We start from the raw sequence: 19,573 nt of genomic DNA, 5'->3' as shown, positions 1-19,573 counted from the left end.
GATAACAATATTACCCATTTTGAAAAAAACACACCCACTTGAATTAGTGAATTAAAAATAAGTTAAAGCGTTATGTCCCTTGGATTTTATTCTCACAGCGCCGCTTGATTTTCCAATTTTTATCTGACTCATATCCGGTGATTATATGCCACATTTGTCTTCTGTGCTAAAAACAAAATTAAATTAATGTTCTCGTTAGTCAAAGATAATTTAAATATCGAATTGCAGATTTCTATTCCAGTTTTGTATATGATTTCTACTTATTGTGACCAAATAGTATATAAACGCTTTCCCTTATTATTACACTCAGTTTTATGTTAGCATTCTATATGATATTAAAATGAGGAAAATTATGACCAGGTAACATTAAAATTCTAAACTTTACACTGGGAGAGCTCATTTGTTTAGAAACATTGTCGAAATGGCAAATCTCGTGAATTGAAGAAACTGAAACCAGTTGCACATTTTATAGCGTACATACTGAACAACAGAACTAACAAGTAATGCTGATTGAAACATCAATAGAATTAGGCTAAATAAAATGCGATATAGACTCTAGATCTAGCTTATTAGACTTCGCATTCGCTAATTTTGAGACAAAAAGATTTTAAAATCAAAATAAATGATTTTCCAAGGCAAATTTTGTAGATTTTCTCACTAAATTTTCTAAAAGTTTGGCATGCTCAATACATCATACTCAATTTTCAATTTAAACATGACCACTGAATAATAAACATCAATATTTAATCCACTAGGCACTAATTTTTATGTTTTTAGTTCGTTTTAAACTAAATTAGGCCCTACTTAATTTAATATTTGTCACTCACTGCCATTATGCTGTGCACAACAGACCTCTTCATGACAACACAACTAACATCTGCAGCTACAGCAAACTACGAATCACTAGTGATGAGTCAAATAGCTGTCACGTGGTTTTTAAAAAATAAAAAAAAATTGGTTGTGATACGTACGCCGGTCTTATAATTAAAACAGCTCATAATATTAGGTTGAATTATGGATTTTTTAAAATAAAATATTCTGTTATTTCAAATACACCATTAAGTTCCTTACCCCTTAAGAGAACATTTGACACCACATTTAAATATCTAGCTTAATCGGTTGACGAGAAAAGAGAGAATTTAAATTTTTTCCGAGAATGGAAAATGAAAGTCAGAACATCGTTTTTGCTCCTCGACCGGCATAACATGACGTCGTGGACTTGTGTGCACGAGCTTTTAATTCCCGCCATGGTAATTGCGTCAGCTTAGGTTATTTAATCACCGGAAAATAACAAAAAGCAACTGGTTGATAATAAAACTAGATCTAGTTATTTTATTATTTATTAAATTCTACTCTACATGTTATTCATACCATTTTATGAAGTAATGAACACCTGCATAAATCAAATGACCATAATAAATATTTTTATTTCAAATTCTAATTTTAAATAATAAATATGCATAAAATAATATGATAGTAAGAGTTAAGATAGTTTATAAATACAAATACATTTTACACTCAATCACATTATATTGAGTCAACAGTGTGGCAGCTGAGGTTCATACATGGTATTAGTGTCTTTTTTTTTTTTACATTACATTTTTTTTTCATCTTGAAAACATGACGTATGTGATTTTTTTTTTAAATAAAATCTCCAAACATCGTCACTCGCGTGATTGCTTGCTTATGTTTACTATCCTGTGGATGAAAAATCCCACCACGGTCGCGGGGTCACCGTGACTTCAGCAGGCCTATAGTACACGTCATAGAATGAACACGCGCAGACGAGATGGTCGGTGTCTTCACTTCTCTCTCTCTTCCCCCCCCCCCCCCCCCCCCCCCCTTCTTCAAGCTAATTAAAAAACAGACCTATTTCCCTTCTGGTCATTTTTTTTTTTAAAGCTCGGTCGTTTTTTTTAAAGTTCGCATATCAGCCAGCTGTATAATAAAAATATTTTTTTAACTAGATCTACGTCTAGCTTAAAAAAATAAATAAATAAACGCTTAAAATGCCCGTAAACAGATTATTTAGCGCCAAAAAAAAAAAAAAAAAAGGCCGCTGAACGAGCATTTTTTAAAATACGCAGCAATGAAAAAGGCTAACGGCCAATCAATTAAGTCTAAAAATCGCCCGTAATTAGGCCTAGCGCTGAAAAAGGCCACTGAACGAGCATCACTGATTATATAAACGAATAGGCCACGCGGCGTTGACGAGGTTAACCACCGGTCACGAATGCAGCAACGGTCGGCCCACAGTGAAGAAAAAATCAATGTACTAATAAAATTACTAATACAATAATCATGTCCATAATTTTACTTTTTCCGCACATGCTACAATTGAATAATATTTAATAATAATTAAAATACTAGACTTAACAGTTCATTCCGTAAAAAACAAAAACTAGTTGTTTCAGTCTGGCAACTAGCGTAGCAATGACGTCATGATACTAAAAATAGCGGATAGAAATGTCAGGGTGGGTACCTCATTTTGGAATTAGATTTTGGAAAGTAGAATCGATAATACTGTAAATATACATGGTAATTATCTCAATTATATATTAATTTAGTGTTATCGGAGCCGTTTTCCCCGTTATTGGGTCGTTTTTGGCCGCGGTTCAGTTTTTACGGAGAGTGCTCCACTAGAAATCCTCTCATTATTTACAAACACAATTCTCGCGATTTTTTCTGGCATTCTAAGGCATATTATCCATTTTATTAGCATTTTGTGTTAAAATAATGATCAGAGTTGGCGAGATAAACAGTTCTTTAATTTGTCGTGGATAGGACCCCTAAAATAAACGTAGAAACCGTCAGAAAACGACGCGTGACGTTTCAGGGTCAGAGGTCAATCCAGCCATCTAAGTGACGAACCAGCCTACATAATATTTTATTTCTTTGGTAATCTATCGTTTTAGGTAGGCTACGTAAAATAGCCTGCGGCTAGTAGGTCGAATGTACACAAAAGTTACCTCACTGTCAAGGCTTTAATACAAGTATATTGTGAAATATGTTTCAAAAATTATTAATAACTGAATAATCAAACCAAAATCAATGGCTAAATATATCAATACAGGCCAGAAATGAACTTTAAACAGCAGTGTTAGCTAGCAAGATTTGCTATAGGCCCTACTATAATAATATAGTATTAAAAAGTTTACATAAAAACAAATTTAAACAAGATGGCTGCTATAGTAAATGAGCATGGTTGCATCTGTTGGAAACATTGCTAGTCTTCATTTATTACTGAAAAGTTTTAATTCAATTGTTTAAAAACAAGTACATAAATGAAACAAGGAAACATTTTTGTATTTTTCAAAACATAAATCCTCCTCGAAATGTGAAATAATTATTAAAATTTAAGGAGTCACCTGTTTTTCACATTACTAGTCGCGGGCGATTTTACGTACCTTAAATGATAGATTACCATTTCTTTTTATATAGACTGATAAAACTAATAATGCTTAACGTTCTCGTTCATTTCTGTACCTACACCATTATTTTAAAAGTTCTATTAATTTTAATGAAACCAACTTTTGAATTTAGCCTCCGTACTCCAAACCAAATTTTAAAATACTCTTCTGGCATATCTAGCCCTACCACCTATGGTTGGTTATTATTACGTGAAAATCCCTCCATTTTGCTCGTGGTAAACATTTTAATCAGTAATTCTAAGAAGGTCCCTGGACCTAAGACGAAAAATCGTCAGAAGTTATGCATCCGGTCTGTAGGGCCTACGCCATTTTGTTGTTAGTATGAGCAACCGGCCACGCCTCCGGATTAGCGAGTAATATTATTATTGTCTCTCACTGCTATGGCAGGCAACACCTTTCCAATATGAGGTAGGCTGTTCGATTCACACCTCCCGGGTTTGTTGTTTTCGTAGCCTTCTCACAGCCCATGTGCTTACTAATAGAGGAATAAAACTAATGATTATGAAGCCATTGTCAATTTTAGAAATCGGAACTATCCGTTTCTATTTACGTATGTTATTTAATAATTGTCAGGTGTACTTTTGACCTCAAGATGAAGATAGCACATGTTTAAAAAAAGCAAGTAAATTCTGTTTTAATGAAGGTCACAGGTCAAGTTTTTTTTCCCTCTGTCAAGTTCAGTGAAGGGTGCCACAGGCCATCCTGACTTTGGAATATTTTTTCATTAATAATGACTTTGCACAGAAAGTTAATATATGCTAAGTTGATACTTTTTTTATTAAAAAATCATTTTGAAATTTTCAACAAAATTCCTAACGTAGCCATTTCAACTTCTGCAGTTTCGATGCCGTACTACCACTACCGGACTTTTTAAGCGTACTTTCTGAAATTCGCCATTTTAAAAATGTTAGGCCTAATTCTCGCCATCAGAATCGAAGAATAAAATGTATTCGATACGAAGATTTTAGCCTTAGTTGTATTTCATCTTTTATAGCCTAGCCTATTTTAATTAATGAATTAGCTCCCGTTTTACTTTGTCCGATACAGAAAGCTGACGCATTGAGAACTAAATTTCAGATATAAAATAGGCACCTGGTTTCATTACAACAAGACATATGGACATCCCAACCATTTTGATAAATAGAAATGTTGATTTTAAAGGTTTTTAAGCATGGAGAGAGGAGTAGTGCAATAAAATTTGTTGGGTAGGAACGAAAAAGCCTGCGTAATTTCAAAATGGCGGCAAAGTTACGAGATATTGTTAAAAAGTATGTGCAAGTGATGTTTTTTATTAGCTGTTTGTTTAAAAATGGACTGTTACAAAAAGTGGGCTTAAAATAAATATACTTTATATCTTATTATATCTTATTATATACTTTATATCTTATTTTATTAAAATGAAAAATTGAAAGAATGGAATGCGGCCTTAACAATAATTTCGAAGTGACTACTCGGAAAAAGATTTTTTGCCCCAGCGTCTCTACCTGGTCGAAACTGCAAGAAGGGTTTGAAAACTAAGTGGTTCGTGTCTGGATCACAGCACCACCTGTGGTCATGTCTGCTAGGTTTAATAAAGAAGTATTTGTAATGTATCAGGCATAGAAAACAGCTACAAAACCTGACTAAAAATTGTGTCGTGGGGTTTGAAAAGGTCATTTTGACATGTTTGTTACATTTTTCACTGCTTTTGAAACATGTAATGACCATGTAATAAAACTGTTTAATTTAACTTTTGAAAATAACTGAGCAACCAACGCTTTTACTGTTAAGGCTAAAGTCAATTTTATTATTTCTATATTTTTAGTTCAGTAGAAGACTACTTTTTATAAATATTTTAAAACCTTTTTTTATTTTTAAATTTCAGGTTCTCCTAGTTCTTAAAGATATGATTTAAAATTTAACCTTTTGGAAATATAAACACAAAGAAAAGACTTCTAAAAAAATGATTCCTTCTGAGAAGAAAAAGTTGGTTCTGATAGCTTCAGTTATAGCTGCCCACTGGACCGTGGCCATGTCGATGGTGTTCATTAACAAATCCCTGGTCAGCGGCCGTGCCCCACACTCAGACATCTCCGTCTTCCTGGTGTGGGTACAGAACATCATCGGCATATCTATTCTGATACTAATGAGTTTTATGTCCAGCTTCTTCAAATTCTCATGGGACCGCCCTGGGTTTGATCCTGCAAACCTTCTCCACCCTGATATGATCATGGCATCTGTAACCTTCACTGGGACTCTAGTGTTCAACAACCTTATGCTCAAGTACATTAGTGTTGCATTCTACCAAGTAGCCCGTTCACTGACTCTTATATTTGTTATATCTCTAAGCGTGGTCATCTTGCGTGAGAAAATTACGTCCAAGGTTATTCTTTCATGTTTTTTTATCATCATGGGATTTTATATTGGAGTTGATAACGAGATCTTGTCTAACGGTGTGCACTTGATTGGTGTTGTGTATGCAATCATTGCAAGTTTACTAGCCGCTCTTTGTGGAATTTTTTTCAAAAGGATACAGAAAAATCGTCAGCTCTCATCTGTTCAGCTAACATTCAACAACTGTTTAATCAGCACTCTAGGACTGACCCCGTTGATTTTCACAACCTCGCAGCTGGATAATTTCTTTTCCTCTTCCATGTCGGATGACGTGACCGTCCGGATGCTGTTGCTGTTGTCCGGAGCCATGAGCCTCTCCATGGGGTGGCTCAGCGCCCTCCAGATCTCCCTCACCTCCCCGCTGACCCACAACATCAGCATCAACGCCAAGTCTGTGTTCCAGACGGTGCTGGCCGTCATGTGGAGCGGGGAGAGCAGGGCCTGGGTATGGTGGCTGGGCAACGGGCTGGTCATGGCTGGTATAGCCACGTACACCGCCAACAAGCTGAGCTTCAGCAACACCCCCGCCTGCAACATAGACGTGGAGATACCAGAGCCTGCTGATGTTCCTCTAGGCTCTGTGAGATCAAACAGGGATAAATAAATATTGATAGACAGACAGATGGCTCTGTGAGATCATAATTAAGTTCTCAACACAAGCAGATGATCTTAATTTAATTGTACATAGCCCACGATAATCTGGATACATTCCAAATTCTGATGCATGATCATTCATAGAAAATTGAAGGATTAGTGATTAGTGCTACTAGCATTAAATTAAGTCTTACCTAATTTCACTGTAATTTGTTTTAGTTAGGTGTAATGTCATAGTTCTTTAAGTTAAAAGCAGTTTGTTTATTTTTACATAGCAACTTTGAATAGGTTGGATATAGAACTTACACTGTCTTCACAGTGTGATATTATAATGTATGATGTTGGAAATTCTATTCTTTCTACAGTGTGACATTAATAATAGTGTTTTATATATTCCATTGTTTTTACAGTGTGATATTAGTGTGACTTTAGATGTTTTAGATAGATTGGACATAGTTACAATAGCTACATTGTTTTCACAGTGTGATTTAAAAAGAATGGTTTTTATTTTTATAGTGTGACAAACAATATGAGAATAGAAGTTACATTGTATTTTACAATGTGATATTTCTAAGTACAATTTTTGAATATCCACTGTGTGTTTTAGACATTCCATTGTTTTTACAGTGTGAATGGTGCATCTCCCGGTATCTGCTCAGATTTAAGTTTTAACAAGTTCTCATAGTTAAAGTATTACACTACATATCAACAAATGATTGATGCTTTCAGATTTTACAACTGCTAGAGTATGACATAGATCAATATTTTGCAGATTTACCTCTGTTGTATTCCCTGAGACTAGAAAATGGTTTGAAATTCAAGCCAATCCTTGTAAATATATTTGAGAGCTCACTGGCAACTAAGGGATTATGTACATATGTAGAAATGATTATGTTATTTTAAGGAATTGCAGGGGCAGCTAATTGTTTTTAAAGATAAACAGACACTTAATGTTATTTCTCCTAAATTTATTATCTAGCCACATTTTTGTTTTTGATATTAAAAGAACACTTAGTTTCTCTTACAAACAAATCAGCTACACATTATTTATCTCTGATACCTTGGGTTGTAGAAGTAATGTCAAAACGAAAAGATTTACATTTTTTTATTAGTCTTGGCCACATATTTGTATACATAAAACCTACTGAAAAGACTTATTTAGTTTAAAAAGCTGACTGTATAATTCATGAATCACATTTCATCAATTTCTTGTCATTTTTTTTCCAGTAATCATATTAATATTAATGAACTCTTCCCTATTCCCCTTTCCCTGCCCTCCCTCATTGGTATCATAAACCTGTGGTGGCCTAGCTTAAATCACTTTTGTTTTGTTTGACGTAATTTGTTTGATTTTATGGTGAGTTAGTTATATGGGTTACCCTTGGTATAGGATCACAAATCTGCAGTTTAAAACTAATACTCTTATAAATTATTTTCCATTTATTAGCTATTATAACCTTAAGATCATCTGCCTATTATATTAGTATTTATTAGAACTATGTGATCACAATTTACCCTACATATTTAAAAATAATCTCATTATGTGACATAATCAAAAGAAGCACAGTGTCTCAGTAAAGTATATAATGCATTTTACATTATGTTTCCCACTCATTGGGAGCCTCTGTGATAATGCTCGGTGACTTGAAATACTCATGACTCTCGTTATCTTAAATGCTTTACTTTTATAAATTTAAAACTGTTGTTAATGAGATGTTGTAGGCCTTCTTTTATTAGAATTTTTTTTTAGTTATTATAATTCAAGAAGTTCCTGTTGATAAAATTGATACATACTCTCCTCTTTAAACTTTAAGATAGTCTAAGTCTAATCATTGTTTATATTCTAGTAGGGGTTTTTCAAGAAACTAGAACTTGAAAGTAGGTAGCTGGTGAAGCTAGCAGCAGTGTAGTGGTCACTAGCGTAGTATAGTGGCCAGTTGTGTAGTGTGTAGCTAGCAGTAGTGTAACGAGTAGTACAGTAGCATTAGAGTAGCTTCAGATAGTGAAAATATTTATAATGTAACCATTTTACTGCACCCCTCTGTGTTGTCTGACCATCTCTTAAATATTTTATGTATATATTACTTTTACCCAACACAGAGTATAGTTAGCTCCCTTCCCATGTATTCAACCCCATCTTTTTATGCAACAATTTTTAAACCTTTTTATTTAATGTGTAACAAATGAGGGTTCATTTACTATGGTGTTTATTTAAATTGTATATGATGATAAACTAGTACATTAGGGCCTCTGTGGGATTGTGTAAGTAAGAAAGTCAGAACTTTGATATGGGGATCAGACTGTATGGTGGTGGAGAGTGAGGACCTAGTTTGGGGGATCAACTAGGTCTTTTGTGGGGTCAGATAGGTCTTTAGGGACATAAGCTTGTACTGGAATTGGATTGAGGACCTCGTTTGTTGGGGGATCAATCAGGTCTTTCATCTGGTCAATCAGGTCATTATAGAGACTAACTGGTACACGGGTGCTCGAGGACCTATGATTGTGGGGTCAAACAAATCATTTAGGAAGATTGTGTACTAGGGTGTATCTTGACTTTTTCACAAAACCTTGTTAATTTTTTTAACCCTAGCTTAGTTCTCTTATAACATTTTTTAATGTATATAAAAAAAGCAACCTAAAGTCTTTAGTCATTATTTTATTTTATACAGGAACCTGACTTCATTTGTTGTTATCTCCCATCATGACTTAGCCAAAGTAATGTCACCTGTTTTAAGGAAACTTAGATCTGATCTAGTTAAATGGCATTTGTTTTCAACCTGGATATTGCTATGTTCTTATCATGTTGCAACAAATAATGACAGCCTATAATAGTATGTTCTTATATATAAATGTCAAATAATGACAGTCCATATATTGGTGTGTCCTTATAATGTTAAATAATGACAGCCTATGTCTTTATAATGTTAAATGACAGCTTGTGTGTGCATGTCCTTATGATGTTAAATAATGACAGCCTATATATATGTATGTCCTTATGTTATTACCTGTTGATACCATTTGAACACCAATGGTGTTTTTAGTCTTTCATTAGATGGCTTGTATGACAACAATGGATGGTTAAGTTATTTATTTGAAGATTATTCCTTTTTGCAGATTTATTTTTACGGTGATATATTTTGTTAGCATTTTGATGATAAATACAGTGCCATTTTCAATTTTATATTCACTTTTTTTTAAAACTGGAAGTTATATTTTTATTCTAAAATTACAATTTGTTTTCTCTACGTTTTATGTCATTAAAAAAAAATGAATATTCTTTTCATACTACACAAACCTCAGAACACTATACACCCCAATACACTATACACCCCAATACACTATACACCCCAATACACTATACACCCCAATACACTATACACCCCAATACACTACACCCCAATACACTATACACCCCAATACACTATACACCCCAATACACTATATACCCCAATACACTATACACTCCAATACACTATATACCCCAATACACTATACACTCCAATACACTATACACCCCAATACACTATATACCCCAATACACTATACACCCCAATACACTAGAACACTAACCCTCTCCAGAAGACCTCACACTACACACCCCAGCACACCACATTCAACACTCCATTTTACTTCCCTGCACACTCAAGTACCCCACCCACCTCAGCACACAACAGTAGACACCACAGTACACTCCAAACCAAAACACCCCAGTAACTACACACCCCAGAGCACTCTGAACCCTAAATCTAAACATAACTGGTCTAATGTTCTCTTTTAACCTTATAATTTTTTTTTAATTCCTGTATTTGTTTCCCATTTTAAAACCAGTGTGTTTTTGTTTTAACTATTTTAGTTGCTTGCCCCTTCTAGACTGAACTTTGAAATAATAAAATATATTTGAAGTGTGTGAACTTTGACTTGATTTAATTAAATATGTTTTATTTTAGAGTCTGTAGTTCTGATGACAATGCAATTCTAGTTTATAGTTTATAACTGTAGTAACATTTTATTTTTTTATGTAATAGGTCTATAACTCTGAAGATGAAGAGATGATAAAAATTATTTATTTCATAAGTTATAGACAACTACATATTGACTGCATTGTTAGTGTTTAGCTATGGTTGACTGATACGTTTCTCTATTGATAACTGGCTATATGGGTTTAATAGTTGGTGGGAAAGAAACACCACGAAAAAGTTGCAACCGATTTGGCATGGTAGCTATTTAAAGACACATACCTGACTAACTTCAGAAACATCTAGAAAGGAAGGAAATAACAAACCTCCTTTGACAGTATTATGTTAAGTCTGCCTGGAAAATGGAGGAAAGAGTGTGTAGAGAAGCCGTGACTAAAATTAAATGAAAGCAACAAAACAGTTACATTTAGGTTCAATTATGTTCGATGAAGTTTAAGTTTCAAGTTCAGGGATAAAGTCAAGCGTTAGGAGTGTAATGAGTAAGTGAATTGATGTGTCAGAAAGAGCTTAGTAGCAACAGTAACTGAGCGACATGAAAGGGGAGGCAACACCCAGTAACTTTGATCACTTTGAATTTTCATTGTTATCGCACTTAGTTACTGAATCTTGTGGCCAATGTTCCCTTTAAGGGGAAAAAGTTAATGTGCAAAATGTATTTTCTGTGCGCGCTGTTCTGAAAGTCTTATACAAGGATATATTTATTTTACAAAATCACTGCGCGTCAGCTCAAATCTCATGTGCAACCGCGCAGTTTAGAGGGAACATTGCTTGTGGCTGAGTCCAAAGCGACCCCATAAGAGACAATTATGTTAAGTTAGTCAAAAAGTAATAATAAGAAACGAAAGGCGTGTCAGACAGGATAAAACAAAATGGGAAAAGATCATTTGTCAGTGAAGCAGAAGCATCCCAAATTTAATATCGTGGACCAAACTTTGGTGGAATCGTCCACAACCGAGATAGGTGTGGTGGCGTCTCTATGCTGCACATGTGTGTGATCCATATGAATGATATTGATGAATTGTGTTCCTAAAATGTTAACTGAGCTGGCGCAAAAATGATCAAACATTGTTAGCACACAAAAAAAATAGAAAAAAAAAGCGCAAAAATAAAATATAAAACTCATGAGCGCTGCCCTTGCATCCTCAGCACACGTAGTCACTACATTTGACCACCCCCCCCCCCACTTTCCCATAGGAGCATGACGGCGTTTGTGTACGAACACTCGGAACTATACCCCTGGTTATGATTTACTGACATTCCCACTTCATTCCATTCCAAAACATATTTTTAATGTTGAATTGCTGTTCAAATTTTTCCAAAATCTTGTCAGAACTCTGTCAACATAGAGTATTTTGATCAATACCTATTACAATTTTTTAAACAGTTTTCTAAAACGCGAAATAACGGCTAAAATTAGTTTTCTAACATTGCTTTATTATAATGCAAACATGTGACGTCACACTATCTGACCCCCCCCCCCCACTTCATCACACACCGTCACAAAATTACGGACCCCCCCCCCCCCCTTACGAGTGTGACGTCATTTATGGACGACCCCTTTCCAAAACGCACATTCTTACTGACATTTCACTTTTTAGCATTCCAAAACATGTTTTACTGACATTTCTTAAATTCTTCTTAATAGCATTCCAAATCACACATTTCATTCTATTCATTCTTCATTCATGACTTATGTTTAGTAAATTGACAATTTCAGGACTATGCACTTTAAATATTCATTTTTTCAAAAGAGCTTTTTGAGTGTGTGTTGTAATCCTTACTGGGCGAAAGCGAGGCTCGTGTTTGTCCGTTACACTCCGTTGACTTTCCGATTTGTCACGATCTGAATAAGTGCCGTCTGCCATACATCTCATCTAGTCACGTAGTTGGTTCTATTTCACTGCACTAATGTATTCGTCGCGTCATTGCCATACACTTCTCGCGAGATTTCAAGTTAGGAAATCTTGAAGGCCTCAGGGCACTTGAAGAATGGGCAGATTATAGGGATACTGCGGAGGCGGAGGGGGTCATGTCTAGGATAATTAAAAAATGAGGAGGTTGTAGCAGTGTTTCTTTCAGGCTTTTTTTTTACTCCGGGAGGGAGGGGGTACTAATTTCGGGGTGGGGGCCGATAGTAAAATACATTAACACAATTCAAGACATGTTTACAAACTTTATTCTACTTGTAACCAATAGGGCTGGTAAGTAGGTCACCAACCAGTTCTACGGTTCAATAGAACCTGCATTAGCCATAGAACTGGTTGGTGACCTACTTACAAGCCCTATTATAACAACAATTTTGACAACTAGTTAGTTAAGCTGTGGGACGGCGTGGCCTAGCGATAGAGAGCTAGACTGCTAACAAGTCTGGAATTCGAATCCAAGTCATTAGAACGTCCGTGAGTCCACCCAGCTCTGATAGGTACCTAACTCACGTTAGGGAAAGCAAAGGCAGCTAGGCATAGTACTGACCATACTATCTCTTCATATGCCTAGGTCACAGAAACAGGTGAACTTTTCTTCACTTTCCCCCATCGACGTTCAGGTTCGAAAAAAAACTTTACTTTTCTACAGAATTAAGCTGCATATGTTTTTATGTTTCTAATTTAATAAAGAAAAAACCTGGCTTGTTTATGTTCATGATCAATAACCTCTGGAAAAAAAAAAGAAAAGTGTTTTTAAATTATTTTTTATGCATTTAATATGACATATGATACAAAGATCTAGTCCTCAACTGACGTCACGCAAACTCAGCCAACGTTTATTATCTGTTGCCACTCGTTGCACTAAAATGACGTCACAAAATTAATCAACCCCTCTCTCAAAAACCCACAATTTTGACGTAAATTAACGCCTTTGCCATTTTTGTTTTTTGAAAACATAAAAATATCTTTCGTCATTTTCCTTGAACCTCTATCCCTACAATATCGTCAAATAAACCGGGAGTGATCTCCCCTAAACTTTCTCGAATATTCTTATATAACTTGGAATGTAGACATGATTTTTAATTACTTAAACTTTTAAAAATAGAATAGAATCTCATAAAAAACATTGCGCACCAAACAAACGCCGAAACAAAATGTGCATAATAGTGCGCAATATTATTAGTACTTTAAAAATTTACATTAGTTTTTTGAGAAATCGGAAGTAGCGTAAATTACTACTTCCGGTCAACGGAAATTACTCAAAATTTAACAGAAGGTAGAGAATTAGATCTTTTACTTACATGTGAAATTTCATTTATCTATCTGAAATAGTACTCAAGTTATAGGCTTTTGAAAAATTGAAAGTAGAAAAAGTACCACTTCCGGTTGTCGGAAATCGCTCAAAAGTTGATACGGATCTACGATTTTGATATAATACTTATATATGAAATTTCATCAACCTAGCTGTAACGGTACTCAAGTTATCGTGTTTACACACAGACACACACACACACACACACACACACACACACACAGACATACGGACAAGATTGCAAAATTATGTTTTTCCGTATCAGTGAGGTGTAAAACGTCGAGATCTGTAAAAATCTCGATTTTTTTTTTGCACGATTACAATAATTTCTCTATACTACGTATATACGAGAAAGTAAAAAGGTAAATTATCGAGGACCCAAATGTTAAAAAAATAAACCGGGAGTGATCTCCCCTAAACTTTCTCGAATATTCTTATATAAAATAACAGGGGATGGGAACTCGGGCTATAGACATGATTTTTAATCCATTTTAAATACTTAAAGTTTTAAAAATAGAATAAAATCTCGTAGACAAATTAATTGCACACCAAGTGAACGAGAAATAAAAAAGCGCATAATAGTGCGCAATATTATTATTACTTTAAAAATTTACATTAGTTTTTTGAGAAATCGGAAGTAGCGTAAATTACTACTTCCGGTCAACGGAAATTACTCAAAATTTAACAGAAGGTAGAGAATTAGATCTTTTACTTACATGTGAAATTTCATTTATCTATCTGAAATAGTACTCAAGTTATAGGCTTTTGAAAAATTCAAAGTAGAAAAAGTACCACTTCCGGTTGTCAGAAATCGCTCAAAAGTTGATACGGATCTACGATTTTGATAAAATACTTATATATGAAATTTCATCAACCTAGCTGTAACGGTACTCAAGTTATCGTGTTTACACACGGACACACACACACACAGACACACACACAGACACACAGACATACGGACAAGATTGCAAAATTATGTTTTTCCGTATCAGTGAGATGCAAAACGTCGAGATTTGCAAAAAATTTTTTTGCACGATTACAAGACTTTCTCTATACTTCGTATATACGAGAAAGTAAAAACGCCTCTTATACTCAGTTCATAATGTGTATCCATGAATCGAACTCCAGTCTTTCATGTGGGCAGACTGTGTCTCTACGACCCACCGTTTCTTTCAGGCATCTCTTCGAGTTGTCATACCCCCCCCCCCCCCTGGACTATCTACCGCCCCCTTCCCCGAACGAAATATAATTTATTTAGACAATATATACTTTTACTTTTTTTTTCTTTCTCCTTTTTTTCGAGTTACATAATTATTTACAGTTTAAATCAACACTATGACATAATGGGTGTGCGCCCCCCCCCCCGCCCCCAGTTGCACGTCCCACACAGATGACTTCAGATGACTTGAAGCCTAGCCGGCAGGTATATGCCTACTGTCGCTTCACCGAGGTGTGGCCGTCGGGATCTATTTCTGGAGATCACTGGAGCGTATCCGAGTGTCGGTGTACACCGCTTCACCTTGTCCGTTTGTTAGAATACATTTCAGACAAGTTCAGGTAACAGAGGGGAGAAAAAGCGTAACGTTGTGTGGATGTGTTGGCATAACATTACAATCATGCACACACCCCCTCCCTCTCCAGGTTAAAAGATATCTAGCAAGGTGTCTCGGAACACATTAATTATGCCTATCGCTAGTTCTGTTCGCAGGTCGGATTTCCCTAAAGGTCCATATCCAAAGGCAATGCAAAAAAAAAAAATGTATTTATACATTTTTTTTCTGTTACAAAAACATGCCACTTTAAACCAAGCCCCCCCCCTCCTTGCCACCTTAAAACAGTTCCTTAAATAAGAGGCCCACCCCTTCACTTTTTATTTTTATACCCCACCTTCTAAAAACGTGACCCACCTATAATTAAGTCACCATTCAAGCGACGACCCCTTCCCCCACCTAAGACCATTCAATTCCTTAATACTGTAAAATCATTTCTATTTAGACTGGTTTAAAAGTCCTTTTCTGGGTGTATTAGTACCAGAAATGTATGTTCGAGTGTTGAATCACTTCTATACAGAAATGTATGTTCGAATGTTGAATCAATTCTAATTAGACTGGTTTTAAAGTCCATTTCTGAGTGTATTAGTACTAGAAATGATTAATCGAATGTTAAATTACTTCTATATCGACAGGTCTACACGTCTATTCAGTGTGTGTTGAGACTTTAAAAAAATAGAATTCGGACTTTCAAACTATTTTTGAGCTTTTTAATGCATATTTTGATACATACGTTGGCGTTTATTCGTTGAAACGTGTGAAGTTTTTTTTTTATTTCACGAATTAATTTAAAAACTGCGGCCGTGGTCTTCATTCTAGTAGCCCCCACCCATCGTCACGAACCCCTCTCATATGAAACAACCCCACCCCCATGCACACAATCTTGGCCAACAATCGAATAAATATTGATCAAATATTTGCACAAGACATATTTTACTTGGTTAACGTATTAAAATGTATTGCTGATGTCAAGCAATGACAAGCAAATGCCACATTAATGACATGTGTACACGTCTCTAGAATGTACATCAAATCACAACATTTCGCTGTGTGTAGTATCGAATAAAACCTTGCACATGTTGAAAAATAGTACGACTACGATCCCTCTTATGTCACCTGCCTGTGTTAAGCTTAAAGAGAAAGACTTCTAAACTTAGCTCTAAGGTTTCAGTACACTCAGTTACTCACTAAAGTCAGAGTTTCATCCGGATATCTCTTCGGGGGGGGGGGGTGTCTCCTCCCGAAGAAAGTCTACCCGCAATACCCAAAACGAAATGGAAAATATATACATTTATTTTTTATTAGTATCCGCCCCCCCCCCCCCCCCGGAGAAAACAGTCTGGAAGAAACACTGAGCAAAGTTAACATAGAGTGTTATTTCACAACACAGATCTAGACAGAGTCGTTTTAGCTAGGTTGGATCCAAGTCGATCACTCCACACTGCACCGAGTACACTTAATTTGTGCATTAACTGTACTGAATACAAAGAAGAATTCAATTAATTTAAAAGCTGAAGTTATATATTCACACAATCCCCCTGTATCAGAGGCGTAGCGACCCTTCCCGGCGCCCGGGGACAAACTTTCGATTTGCACCCCCCATCAAGATTTCGATTTTCACCCCCCCCCTTCAATATTTTGATTTGCACCCCCACTCAAGCTTTCAATTTATTTTTCCAACCCATTTTGGCGCCCCCTAAGGTCGGCGCCCGGGGACATATGTCCCCACCCCCGCCTCCCATCACCCTCGCTACTCCTCTGCCCTGTATGCCGAAGTAATTGAAACAGATGAGCGCTACTTCATCTGCTCCATGTGTCTTAGGCACTAACGGAAAATATTATGAATTACACCACCTCAATCCCTTTCAAATACACCACCTGTTTCCCCAATATTACCAGCTCAGCCCCACCTCAAAGTAGCCCATTCCCTACCCCTCCCATATGTGTGACGTTCTTTATGATCGACCTCTCGTTTATTCCATATGTTGTGGAAGCAGGGGTGGCAACATAACCCGTTCACAGCAAGAGGTCGCTTAAGATATTCAAACGTGTAGATTGGTCTTGAGCTGTTCTGTATAGCTTCTCTCTTGTCTAACATCAAATCACATCGCACCCCACCCCCTACCTACGTTCCCTCTAAGCTGCGCAGTCGTGCGGTCACGTAGCAGCAGTAAACCTGCGGCGCTGTCTTTTAATAAATTTCAAATAACCCCGTGCATGACGTTACGCAGCATTACGCATACATAAATCATGCTGCACAAATTTTTTGGCTTCTTGGAGTGAAGTTTGTACCCCGCCCCACCCACAAGGCCCCACACACCCCGCCCCACCCACAAGGCCCCACACACCCCGCCCCACCCACAAGGCCCCACACACCCCGCCCCACCCACAAGGCCCCACACACCCCGCCCCACCCACAAGGCCCCACACACCCCGCCCCACCCACAAGGCCCCACACACCCCGCCCCACCCACAAGGCCCCACACACCCCGCCCCACCCACAAGGCCCCACACACCCCGCCCCACCCACAAGGCCCCACACACCCCGCCCCACCCACAAGGCCCCACACACCCCGCCCCACCCACAAGACCCCACACCCAACCCACACACTAGGCCTTACTCCCACATCGCCCCATTACACAAACCCTTCCCCACCCACCCCCACCCACAAGGCTCTACACCTACCTCGCCCCACCCTGAAGGCCCAACGCCCACTCACCCTTAAAGACCATCTGATCACGAGTGAGTTACATCACACTCGGGCACCCTTTCTGTCCAACTACCCCGCCTACAACTACTAGAACAAAACCCAGCGCCTATTTGGTTCACGCACAGGATTTCATAAACAACGCAGGACAAAACATTCACAGTGGTTCAACGTGATATCCGTCTCATGCTAAATGAACAAGTCGCTTCTTCACCCTCCCACTCCCCCCAAAAAATAATTTAAGCAGATCCCTTCAGCAGGCTTGTCATTGAAATCACCCACTCTCGACCTTGACATTGAAAACGTAGTTTCTTCCAGTCATGTCTTCAGCGAGAGCGCCCCCCCCCCCCCCCCGAAATATGTCTACCACACCGCCCCCCGGATAAAAGTCTGGAATAAAAGGAAAAAACACTGATTGAAAAGCGTTCAGGCATGCGCTGTCTGGCGTATCTACAAGTTAGTGTTTATGACGTTAGGAGCAGTTTCCTTTATGATCTCGTTTGACCTTGACATTGGCCGCGGTAGCTATGACGTAGGACATTTTCAAAAATTACATGTTTTTATAATCCAAGCCTCGTTTTAAAGTAATTATGGCCGGCATGAATATAGGGATTAAATAGCGAAACCTAACAAGGAATAGATGTAAGCTAAGGCGGTCGAGCTATGTCTATCGAACGACAGAAAATAATAAACCGGGAGTGATCTCCCCTAAGCTTTCTCGAATATTCTTATATAACACTACGTGGGATGGCAACTCGGAATATAGACATGATTTTTAATTACTTAAAGTTTTAGAAATAGAACAGAATCTCGTAGAAAAAAGAATTGCACACCAAGCGAACGCCAAATAAAACAGTTATCGTTTTTACACACACACACACACACACACACATACAGACACACACACACACACACAGACACAGACACAGATTGCAAAATTATGTTTTTCTGTATCAGTGAGGTGTAAAACGTCGATTTTTTTTCACGATTACAAGACTTTCTCTATACTTCGTATATGCGAGAAAGTAAAAAGTAGAGCTCCCTTTCTAGACCTAACTATATTGCAGATGAAGTAGTTTTTATAATGTTTCTTGATCTCGGCCAATGAGGGGAAGGTGTAGTCAGCTTTATGCGCAACCGTTTTTTTTTTTTTACTTTAACGTCAGGTAACCATCAGAGGTTGGGGGACTCATGGACGTACTTAATTTACATGTCCGAACCGAGGCCTATGAGCTAGTAGCTGAACGCTCTACCATTCGACCAAACTGTTGATTCAGCCATCCCCAATCCCCTAAGCCATTGTGTGCACATAGAGTATGATATCCCCGCAAGGTATGTTATATCACGTGGATATTAAATTCTCGTCTTTAATTTCAGACAACAGTTTAAAGTTCCATTTTGTAAAGGAACCTAAAATAATCCTTTCAAAAATTCTTTTTTTTTCTTTCTGAGCCCACTGTTTTTAAGTAAACCAGCGTCTTCGTGATAGAAAGCAAACAAAAATCCCACCTGGGTGAGGGTGGGTGAGCAGGTGGCGCAGCCTGGGACAATGAGATATAGTAAAATACTCACCCACCTGGGTGAAGGTGGGTGAGGGTGGGTGAGCAGCCTGGGACAATGAGATATAGTAAAATACTCACCCACCCTAGAGTGGGGGATGCGGATGCGGAGTAGGTCAGTAGGTCACCTTTTGGTGACCTTGT

General features: G+C 37.3%; 1 protein-coding gene across 1 annotated transcript; it reads left to right on the top strand.

The window, feature by feature from the left end:
• The first annotated feature begins 408 nt into the window (after positions 1-408).
• LOC131941996 (GDP-fucose transporter 1-like) lies at positions 409-7,647 on the top strand. The gene is made up of 2 exons (XM_059301644.1): positions 409-500; positions 5,296-7,647. Exon 2 carries the CDS (start codon positions 5,374-5,376, stop codon positions 6,406-6,408), a length of 1,035 nt encoding a protein of 344 aa, XP_059157627.1. The 5' UTR covers positions 409-500; positions 5,296-5,373; the 3' UTR covers positions 6,409-7,647.
• Positions 7,648-19,573: the final 11,926 nt, after the last annotated feature.

This window comes from Physella acuta, unplaced genomic scaffold (genome assembly GCF_028476545.2).
Source record: "Physella acuta isolate Inbredline_101_S28 unplaced genomic scaffold, ASM2847654v3 ptg000379l, whole genome shotgun sequence".
Classification (NCBI taxonomy): Eukaryota; Metazoa; Mollusca; class Gastropoda; family Physidae; genus Physella; species Physella acuta.
The sequence above is the reverse complement of the archived record's forward strand: the minus strand, read 5'-3'. Positions and strand labels throughout refer to the sequence as shown.

What these genes read in the sequence shown, in the direction of transcription:
- LOC131941996 (XM_059301644.1), top strand. Translation starts at nt 5,374, where the DNA reads ATGATTCCTTCTGAGAAGAAAAAGTTGGTTCTGATAGCTTCAGTTATA.